An 11527-nucleotide genomic window follows, 5' to 3' on the forward strand; every position below is an offset into this window, starting at 1 on the left:
GGATGAGTCAAGTCACCAACCTACTGCGTGGCCTTGGAAAAGCCACTCGTTACCCTTGGGCCTCAGTTTCCCCATCCATGAAGAAGATCAGAGTATTTCATCATTAGGAGTCCTTCTGCTTGGACTTCTGTGACCACTGCCAGCTCATCCAGTCTCAGTGCGTTAGGTTACTACACTTCATCTTTCCCAAAGGAAGCAGGGTCTACTGGGTGCAGGTCCCCATGGGCATGTGCAACTCGCATCGAAATTTGCATCGGGAGTGCACACCTCATAGGAGATGACAGCCCCCCACACAGTCCCAGGCTTGGGAGGAGAGAACCAGGCAGCCGGATGCTAATCGCATGGATTCCCTTTATTGAACTGTACTAGTTACTGCAGTCAGATTAAGTCACATTTAAAAGCAGACCATCCAGTTGCACTGAAACCGATTATATTCATTACATAGTTTTAATCACTGTCCGGTGAACTGGCAAATCCAATCAAAGCATTAGTCTTTAATTAAAAAATTAAAAGGAAATATTCAGACAATAGCCAAGCAATCACATCACGATGCACAATTACCTAGAATTGCAATTAAAAAGTAGTTAACCGAAGGGGGGAAAAGAAAATCAAGAAGGAAAAAAAAAAGAAGCAAAGAAAAAAAATCACACTAATCCATCTTTAAAAACTATCAATATAATACATGAAGGAACAAAGGACAATAGCCTTAAAAGCGGGTTTCTCTAACTCTAGAAATGTAGTCTGCGGTGGAAACTCTAAAAGCACACTAGCTGTAGCAGGACAATAAAAAATACTGAGCATGGAATACTTTTAATCTCTGCCATTAATATTCATTTCCAGCTGCTTATAATAGCAGCGCCTCATGGCCAAATCATTAGAGTTTTACATCTGGGTTGCAAATGACACTTTGATTGGATGTAATGTTCAAATGGCCCTCCCCACGGCGTCTCCGGCAAGCCTTCTGCGGAGAGGTGTCCTGTCGAGCGGTCCCTCACTGTGCGTGCTGGCTCATCGTGTGGTTCTGCAAAGGCGAAGAAAGGAGACACGCATGAGGGCAGAAGAATGGAGAGCATGCCCGTCCCCTCCCACTCAGTGCATTTACGCCAAGCGCCGCAGAAAAGCGCCTCGATTATTACCAAACAAAATGCAACAAGGAAAAAGTGCTCCTGGGACGCAGCTGCCAGGATGCCACATTGATTTGGAGCTTGGGGATCAGTTCCTGTTGCTGCCAACCTGGGCTCCCTATAAATTGTGTGTGTGTGTGTTTTAAAGACCATTCAGGTCTTACTACAGGGACTGGCTATGTGGAGGGAAAGGTAAAATGCCAGGGAGGTGGTAGGAATTCAAAACATCCCTGTTTACCTCTCCATCTTTTACTCTAATGATGAGGAGGAAGCTGTATCTCTGATCGCCTGCAGGCTGCCCCCATGTCCCCCTCTTGGTCTTCCCGGTAGCTGCTCTGAGCCTAGCAGAGGGAGACAGCAGATGTGCCGTGCAGCTCTCTGGCCAAGAAACACCCGAATGGGCACAGACGTGCTGAGGCAGTGGCGGCTGTGACGCCTGCGGCCGAGGCAGGGGACAGGTTACCCGGCAGGGAGGGTGTTGGAGGAGCCTCCACTGCTTGGCTCTGGGAGCCTGCTCATTTGGTCATGTGACAGTGCTTGGACCAGAAGAGAGGGACCTTGAGCAGTCTGGCCGACTCTGCCTGGAAAACTAGCGCCTAGGTGGGACCCTGTGGCCAAACGCTTCCCTCTCGCCACAGCCCACGGCATTTCCTCCCTCCTGCCAGCCAGAGCAGGCCAGCAGTGTTGATCTGTTTTCACAGGAGCCAGCATCTTGGGGCTAGGGGTGGGATTTGGTCTCTGAGAGCCCACAGTGCTTTTGTTTGTTTTCAGTGGTCCGTGTTCCAAATTCAGACCAAATTCATCAAAGCTTCAGGTGGTGCTCCACCTCATGACACCTGAAGAAAAGAAACAAAGTCCACCAGGGGCACAGTAGCCCTGTTTGGGGTGGCACAGGACCGCCAATCCCAGGGAGCCCTTCTTAGGGATGCTCCTGCATCTCCAGCCAGTGGCCCTGTGGCCCAGTGGCCCTGCAGCCAGGCCTGCAGCTCTGCCGCTGACCACTAGGGGTCAGAAGAGGCACCACGTCTCTCACCCGGGCTCCAGGTCTGGCTGTGAGGCAACCAGAGGCTGCCCATGGCTTTGCCTGGAGGCCTGGGGCCCAGGGCCAAGATGGTGCCACACCTGCTCCCCAGCACAAAGCCCCCGTGGCATCCCCTTCCCACTGGAGGCGCTGTTGCAGCCTCTGTAGTAATGTCGCTGACCCCTCTGGCAATCTCACAGCCAGGGGGAGGCAGCCCTGTCCTCACATGTCAGATGCTCCCCCGCCGACACCTGCAGCAGAGCACCAACTACTGCGAAACTCCTTCCATGGGCCCCTGGGTGCAGGCCACCCCAGGGCTTGTGAGAGGAGGCAGGTTTCCCAGGGCCCTGCACCCTGATGGGCACCCTAGTCCACAAATCATCCATGTTCTGCTCCAGGCCAGAGCACGAACTCTGCCAGCATGGCCTGGCACCTCGGTCGGGGGTGTCATGGACCCAGAGGCACAAGGCAGGTTGTCTGAGGCCACAGATGGGATTCGAGCGGTTGCCATGGGAACCCCAACCCTCCAGCCAAGGCACCTCCCCTGTACTTGTGCAGGGACAGCCAACCGGTCCTGGGGGGAGCAGAACCCCCCCATACACAAACCTCCTCCTCCTGCTCCAAGCCCCTGCTGAGTCGGTTCCCACCTCTTCTCTCCTCTCTCCCAACCTCTCATGGGCAAGACCGGCTTCCTCTGCTGAGCTGCATGCAGGGTGGTGTCACTTCCTTTCCTGGCCCTGCAGCAGCCAGCCCAGGTCTGGGCACACACTCTCCTGACTGGATTTCTGGCCACCAGTGCTCAACAGTGGCATGGCAGGTGCAGCTGCCCAGGAAGGACTTGGAGGTCTCACTTCCCCAGCCTGCCGACAGCCAGTCCGAGGCACCTGCTATCTGGGTGTGGTCGGGTCCAGCTTTACTCATGGGAGGTGGGGGAGGAGGAAGGGAAGGGATGTTAGGAAGGTAGACATGGACAGCTCTTTTCCTGTTCTCAAATTATGGCTCCTAAGGCCTGGCACAAAGTAGACACTTAGGAAATATTTGCAAGTGAATCCATGAAGCAATCCATGTAGCAGTGTATGGTAGGAAATATTTGCGAATGAATCCATGAAGGTAAGCCATGAAGTGGTGTATGGGTGGGAAGCTGATCTGTGGAAAGGAGAGAGGGCATTCCAAGTGGAAGGAACAGCACAGACAAAGGTGTAGAGGCTGGAATAAGCGTGGTGAATGCAGGGACCAGTGGGATAATCCCAGCACAGAGGTCACACGGAGGGCTGGTGAGAATGCAGGCTGTGGACAGCAGAGGTCCCGAGTGCCCATGAATGTGAACTTTGCTCCACGGGCAGCAGAAAACCAGAGATGATATTTAATCTCCACAAAATCCTTGAGGACCACCCACTACCAATATGGGGAAAGGGAGTGTCAGAGGATCTGGATGATGAGGCAGCCTCTTGCCAGGAAGCCAAGAACAGGGCCAGTGTGATATGCATGGTCCACATTGGCTCACCCGGGCTGCTGGCTTAGGAATCCCGGAGGCGTCTGGATGATGAGGCAGCCTCTTGCCAGGAAGCCAAGAACAGGGCCAGTGTGATATGCATGGGTCCACATTGGCTCACCCGGGCTGCTGGCTTAGGAATCCCGGAGGCGGAAACCTACATCTAGGAGCAGGGGTTAGGAAAACGCAGGAATAAATCCCACTTCTCGGGGAAAAAGCAACAGTGGGCTTCTCCTTCAGGAACAAGAGCAGGTGGTTCTTAAGTTATACTCAGAAAAGAACTTCATAAAGGGTTCTGAGCCAGAAGGGTAAAACTTCCTTCCCTGAAGTTTAGTTATAGGAACAAAAGCCCAGGACATCACAGCAGATGGAAATGTCAAAACTTGATGCCCCAAGGGGACCAGGCACCAGAATCCATTCGGCATTGCATTATTAAGTACCTGCTGGATGCTCTGCTCTGGGCTGGGCACAGTGAGGGGTACGGGAAGACTCCAGCTGGGCTCATCCCTCCAGAGTCCTCATGTGGGGGTGAGAGACACACAGACACCCAAACATTTGTGAGATTAATGGTGCAGATGGCAGCTCAGCTAAGGAAGAAGGTTCAAGACCACCCTATGGGGAGAGGGACTGCTAAGGAGCCCAGGTGTTTGGCTAAAGAGGCCATCAGCTACTCCACAGGCTGAAGGCAGTTTCTCGAAGGGTGGAGGGGATGGCAGGGACCCGTCACCAGGACTCACCAATCATCCAACACCTGTGTGCTGAGCAGCTCTGGCCAAGTCTCTGCCAATCGGTACAGTCCAATAACCCTAAAAGAACCCAGGCTCCTCCCCCTAGGCTGGGAGCTACGGTTCGGTTCGAGGGACGGGGGAGCTTCGTCAGCCTTCTTAAAGAGTTCTTCCACCCGGCATGGTTCTCACAAGGGCATTCTAGCTTAATGTCTATTTCTCTGTTTATGCCTGTGCTATATTTAGCCCCCTCGGAGAAGGAAGAAAATCGTTTTTTAAAGACGCTACCGACCCCACAGATGAGCACTTCCCAGCACCATAAAGGCCGGGGTGGAGGTGGGGGTGGGGAGGGAGCCAGGGAAGGACTGGAACGTGCCTGCCTGGAGGGGAGGTCTGGCATCCATGCAGGCCTCTCTGCCTGCCAGGGAGACACAGGTGTGGGGCAGGGAAGCAGGTGAGGAAAATAAAGCAGGAGAACAGGAGGGGGTGGGTGGCAATAGTTTGCGGCCTCGATCCATCCACTCGGCAGAGCTTGTGCGCACTCATGGATGGAGGTTTCTGGTACAGCCTGTTTCGGGAGCCTCTGCCTGGCACACGGGGCCATCTGCCCCAGGGACACCAAGTTAGTGATGGGTGAGTGGGTGGCTTAGGAGCAGGCACAGAAATCTGCATGCTGCCAGGGGCAGGGGCAGGAGCTGGGGTCCTGGTGAGACCCACAAAAGGAGCCATCTCTGTGGAAGTTGGCAGCAGAGCACCTGGACGCTGGCTGCCGGGCACACTCATGGCCTCTCTGGGGAAAGAAGGCCAGCATTCATTTTCACTGCCATTCACTCATTCATTCAACAGCAAAATGATTCTGACACCGAAGCCAATGGGGAATGTGTGCAGCAGAGGGAATGGGCCAAGAGGATGGAGCCTCATGGGTGACTGTCCTTCCCAAAGCACTGACACACTTGAACGGGCCACTGGAGGTCTAGTAGGGTACAAGTCTGGATTCAGCAGCCCCCAAGGGTGCCCTGGCTGAGCCCACCTGCACGCCCCATAGCACAGGCTGGGTCCTCCCTCGTCTGTAGCCCAGGATTGCTTCTCGGGTTCTTGGCCCCATTCTCTGTCCCTTGGTCTGGGACTCTGCTTGGTCTCCCTTTGACACCTGCCTGCCACAATGGCATGTGGGGAAGACTAGAGGTGCCTAAATATGCTTGCTGTTTGGTGGTATGAAGCAACAAGAGCCCTCTGCACAGCCCACGATGTGCACACAAGGACTGGAGATTACTCCGCCCTGTAGGTCACTCTCGATGTCATTATTACCTGCCCCTCTGGGCTCCAAGTCCTAGCACCTTGCCTTGGCTCTTAGCAAGTGCCCCACTGGTTCTAGCCACAGCCCTGGGTGACCACAGGGCAAGTAGTAACCCTTAGTGGGCTGAGAGGGGTTAACCTTGGGTTCCAATTCTGACTCTGCTACTTACTAGCCATGTGGCCTTGAGCGAGTTCCCTGACCTCTGGGTTTTGGGGGTGGTTAATAACCGGGCTCTCTTCCTAAGATGCCCTGAGGACTCAGGAGATAATGTATATATGTTTATTCCAGGCCTGGCAAAGAGTAAGTGCTCCATACATCTCCATAAATGGTGTCCATGATGGTCTTCCTGAGTAGACAGGTTGCTCTGTGACAGAGGGACTGTTTGCTCCCTGCTGGTACCAATCATGGGACCAGAAACAGTTGAGGCATATAGTGGGGGCCTCATAGAGGTTTAATGGACTGACCAGCTGTGTCTTTCTCCCCCAACATGTCCAAAAGTTGGGAAGGTGTCAGGGGTGCTCCTGAGATGGCCTAAGCTTGGATGTCCTGCCCCTGGAGCAGCTGGCATTTGATAAAGACCCTGCCTGCTTGGGCTGGCCCGGTGGTGTGCTGGAGAGTGCGCTGCTTGGGAGTGCGGCGGCGCTCCCGCCGAGGGTTCGGATCCCATGTGGAGACCGGTTCCCGCTCACTGGCTGAGTGCGGTGTGGGCGCAACACCGAGGGTTGCGATCCCGTTACCGGTCAGTAAAAAAGACAAAAAGGAAAAAAAAAAAAAAAAGACCCTGCCTGCTCTCACTACCCCCTCCCGACAAGCCCCCTGGCTAGCACCTCCAGACCCACAAATCGCTGCTTTCCCCTTCCTCCCAGGGAACAAAGTAAGATACCTAGTGAGGACGGGAGCCCCAGGGAGACCGCATGGGGGTGGAGGAGGTATGTGCTCATCTATTCATTCACTCATTCACTCATTCCTTCCTTCCACAGACATTCATTGAGTTCCCGTCTGTCAGGCCTTGGGCTGCGCGCTGGGCATATAGAGGTGGAGAAGCCCCAGCCCCTTCCCTCGAGGAGCTCACAATTCCACAGTGAGGGCGAGGGTAGCAGGATTCATAAAGACTAAAGACCCTATGGGGTGAAAAAGGACTCCTCCCTGGAGGCCAAGCCCTGGCCCTTGAGTCCCTATGGCAGATTAAGGCACAGGAAAACTTAGCACCCCAGCCCAGAACATCCCATCCACCGTGCTCTTCTGGCCCCACCTGCAGAACCTACCCAGCCTTCATGCTGACCCATGTATCACCTCCCTCTAGTTCCCCATTGGAAAAGAGGCTGGGGCTGACCCCTTTTCTCCACAGCCCACCGCTAGACCGCTCCCTGGAGGGCTCCAGCCACCATGGCTCTTGCCACACTGGCTTTACTTCTCCAGAGGCAGGGACCAAGTCTGAGAACCTGCCTTAACCACGGAGAGATTCAGTTTCCAGGGGAAAAGATAGATCCTTCAGGCTGAAGTCGCAGTGGAGATAAGTGGAGATGCGGCAGGGTTCCCATTTGTTCACTGAATGCACAAGGAGCCCGGCCCCGTGCAGTGGGCAGAAGACGAAGAGTAAGGCACATCCTGGCCTTTTACAAACTATGGCTGAAGGAGGGGATGAAGTTTCACAGAAAGGACAATGGAGAGGGGACTTCTGATTGGGAGATGCTTCAGGGAGAAGCTGCCCTTCTGGTTGCCCTGTGAGGACAGCTTGGGTTAGAATTTGCATGGGGGGCACGTGTGTGCACAAAAAGACAGCTTTCCAGGCAGAACGAACCAGCCAGATGACAGCGTGGAGGTGAAAGTGATGCTGAAAATGATCATAGCTAACACTTACCATGGGCTCACAGTGTGCCAGGCACCATTCCTAACACTTCACTTACAAGAACTCACTGAAGCCTCACGACAACCCTGTGAGTTAAATACTGTCATTATTCCTATTGTGCAGATGAGAAAACTGAGGCACAGGGAAGTTCGGGTCCTGCAGCTGGACATGGCAGCACCGGGGCTGCACCCATGCAGTCTGTCTGCAGAGCCCCCCTTCACCATGGCACTGTTCTGCCTGCAAAATGTGAAAAGTGCAGCATATGTTGGGGAGCAATGAATAATTCAGCTTGGCAGAAGCACAGGGTATGTGCCATGGAGACCAGCCTGGAAAGGAAGGCAGGGGCCTTATTGATGAGGCTCCTTGATGCCAGACAAGGCAGCTTGCCCTTAAATCTGGACCATGGGGAGCCATTGAAGGTATTTGAGCTATGGAGTTACATGAGAGGCAAGATACAGGGAGAAGTTCACGCCTCCAGCCGAAAAGGTGTATCAGCAGAGCCTTCATGGTCTCCATGTCCCACTGCTCCCTTCCCCTGTTCCCACACAAACCCTCCTCTCCAGCACACACACGTTAGCGCTCTCTCTTTGGGGAGGGCACAGACGCAGGCAGCCCTGTTCCCCCTCTCTGCTGCACGTCACCTGGGCAGCCCCTCCGCTTGTGAGCACTTATTTTTAGAAGCGTTTGACAATCGTCCAAGGGTCTAAGACGAACAGATGGCCTGTCTTAAAGGCTCGTATGTTCGCTAGTTTGCACTTCTGACAAACGGTAAGCGCACTTGAGAGCACACCATAAACAGCGCTGAATGAATACTCAGAACACAATTGAGCTAATGCACATCATTAAAATTAGCAGTGAGTGATGGCCCAGGTTCCCTCTAAATGCCTGCCCCGTGACGCAGCCACTCCCCTGGGTACCTGGGCTATGACATGGATGCACCCCACTTCCCCCAAGGCCCCCACCCAGCAAGTTGTCGTTTGCCCTGTTTACACAGAGGGCAGGGGGAGCTTTGCCCGTGTGGAGGTGACTCCCATACTTCACGTCAGTGTGAAGCTGCTGACCCACTGGCCTGGGACAAAGCCTCCGAAATGTCCTACAAGGCAGAGGGAGAGTCACGGGGATGTGCATGAGGTTTTCCCGTCCCTACCTCCCAGACAGCGAGACAGCCTGTCGTCTGCCACTCCAGAGCAGCAGGAAGTGAGCGTTGCAACACTCAGCCAAAGAAGCTGTCTCGTGTGAGAGCCTCGATTCATTCAACTCCTGGCCTGGAGGGAGATTCCAACTTCCAGGGAGCAAGGGGACTGGCTTGGGGCAGGGGGGTCTGCTTTCATGTGGAACCAAGAACAGAAGCAGATTCAGGGACCTCAGAGTCACCTGGGAGGACGTGCGAGGAGGAGTCACACCCAAACAGCCTCTGACCCACACTCCTTTCGTTGGCGGTTTCTCCAAAGGGGCTGGCCAGGTCTGGGTTTCTCTTTTCCTCGCTGCTCTAAGGAGCCCGGCAGGGAGGAGAGTGCCCCTCTTTCTCCCCGAGCCCCCTCCTGCCAGCACCCTGCAGCACCCAGCACACAGAAGACCAAAGCCGGTCGCCTGGTCAACAGGAGTTCCATGAGCGGGAAATATCTTCCCACATGTGAAAACATGGGAGAAAATGTTGGGAAAAAAAAAAAAAAAAGCCCAAAAAACCCCCAAGAGGGGAGGGCTGTACTGCTGTGCTTTGGAAATAAAACCCACCAGAGAATAGATTATTAAGAAGGAACCGAAGTCTTCCTATTAGGAACCCAACCTGTAAACAGGCTCCCATTCAAAGTCACCCAACAAAACAAGAGAACTAATAATACCTGCCCTAGGGACAGCAGACCCAGGGGAACTGCACTTCAGAATGCAAATGGGCCCAGGCAGTCTGTTTGTGAGCGGGGAGACTTTAGATCGCAGCCGTGCAAAAGAAAACGAGAGTTTTATGGCTGTTGTCACAAGCAAAGGAAGATGAAATGTTTCCAGGGCTGCTTACAGATCTGCCCCTCCTTGGCAACAGAGTCCACGCCTGACCCGAGTCCTGAGTTAACATGGCCCCTGCCTCTGTTGCTGTTTCTACAAAGGGCAGTGGGGGGTCCCCTGTGGCTAGACCCCTTGGGGATAGTGTACCTAGCTGACTTAGGTCTCAGGACTGACAATAGAGGGTTCCAGTAATGGTGTGCCAAGTGACCACTTCCATGGACTCTGGCCCCCTCCCGGGTAGGGATATTGCACTGGCCCTGTCAACCTTGTGCATTACTGTGGAGTCCGTTACAACCACACCAGCCAGGTGCCTGCTTGGAACCAGGACCCTGAGGGACAGTTCACCTCAAATATGAATTAATGCATGGTCACCTGCTCTCAAAGAGCCTGAGTCAGCCTTGTAAAAGATATGATTCCAACTCGATGCAGCAGGGCCAGGAATCCCGCAAGCATACTTATTGCAAAGCCTTGAGGAGAGCCCAAAGTGGAGGTGATGAAAGTCTATTAAAAATGGCATTGGGTGGATGGGTTCCCAAGACCCACGAGAGGGATCTCTTCCCACCTCAAAACACATCTGTAGCTCTCAGTGTAGGTCAAAGAAGATCAGGCACGTGGAACACTTTGGGAAGACAGACACAGCCTATCAGTGGGGGTGCCAAACTCATAGTGAATGTTTTTGGAATGAAAAAGAGTGGATGAATTCAGGGAGATGCATCTGTAATGGGCAGGACTCCTCTGACCACGTGGAGCAGCACGTCTGGACGGAGGCCTCAAGCTTAGGGGGCCGGGTGCTGTCAGGCTTGCACTGTGAACACGTGCAACCCAGGCCAGGTGTAAAGCAGTAAGGCACGGCGGGGACTGTGTCAATCCCAGGAACTCAGACCTCGTCAAAAAGGGACAGTGCTGGTCAGCTCCAGGCAATGGCTGCGGCATGGGCATGTGCCCAGTGTGGCCACACCTTCTGGTTTTGTAAGGAAACTGGAAATCTAGATTTTTCTTTTAATATAAACTGTCTCAAGGTTTAAAGCACTATGCAAGTCAATCAAACATGTCTGCAGGTCAAATGTGGCCCCAGGCATCAGCTTGAGGCCTCTGGTGTCTGTGAGGGCCGCAAGATACTCCAAACACTTAACAGGCCTTATTTAGCGTCCTCGCCTGAGGGGGTGGGAGGTGGGACTTGGCACAGTCAAGTTTTAAAGAGGAGAATGGAGGGTAGAAAATGACATTCTGTGGAGGCAGAACCATTCACATAGCCCAGGTGCTGTGTGGGCAGGTCCTGCCCTGCCGGCCCACGTGTTTCTGGGCTGTGCCAGGTGCCAGCATGCCTGGGAAACTGAGGAGCATGCAGGGAGACTAGAAGCTTCTCATTCCCCAGAGCTGCTGTCTCCAGGCTGTGCCTCACCCACTTGGAGAGACCAGCACAGTCTGCCACAGAACCTTTTCAGACTCTGAGTTGTAATTATCCCCCCACACCCTCCTTGCTTTCAAAGGACTTGAGAGTCTTCCCGTCCCTCTCCCACAGTGCCCCATGGGAGAGAAGGGGAGAGCCAGGCACTGCAGGAGACAGCCCCTGGGGTGCTCATGAGAGCGGTGCGGCGAGGCAGGGCTCCTCTCACCTCCTACACACGACTCCACACGTGCGTGTGCTCACGGATACGCGCGCTCTCTCTCTCTCTCAGGTACCCCACAATCCCACACACACGTGCTCATTGACGCCCCACCCCCCTCTCTTTCTCTTACACCCCACAATCCCACATGCACACACGCAGCACAGATACCCCACAATCCCACGTGCCCCCCCCCACATACACATATGCACACACAATCTTTACACTGACAGTGTGCTTCCAAGTGGTTCAGAAGTTGGTCATTGTAATTTTGGCATTTTGTCTCCCCACACTGTGTGGCTAACTTGCTCCATGCTCACACCACTGCTGGGACCCCTCTAACAACCCCTACCTGCCAGTGACCCGAGGGCTCGTCTGAAGCACCCCCTTCCTGGCAAAGGGAAGCTGAGAAAA

General features: G+C 54.0%; 1 protein-coding gene across 1 annotated transcript in view; it reads right to left on the reverse strand.

The window, feature by feature from the left end:
- Nucleotides 1-331: 331 nt before the first annotated feature.
- The window catches only part of LOC103605431 (zinc finger protein 423-like), a 36448-nt gene continuing 25252 nt past the window's right edge, over nt 332-11527 (reverse strand). The window contains exon 5 of the mRNA XM_008590017.1: nt 332-1021. Coding sequence (XP_008588239.1) covers nt 992-1021 — 30 coding nt within the window. The 3' untranslated portion in view covers nt 332-991. The remainder of the gene's footprint in view (nt 1022-11527) is intronic.

Source organism: Galeopterus variegatus, unplaced genomic scaffold (assembly GCF_000696425.1).
Source record: "Galeopterus variegatus unplaced genomic scaffold, G_variegatus-3.0.2 Scaffold5808, whole genome shotgun sequence".
Taxonomy (NCBI): Eukaryota; Metazoa; Chordata; class Mammalia; order Dermoptera; family Cynocephalidae; genus Galeopterus; species Galeopterus variegatus.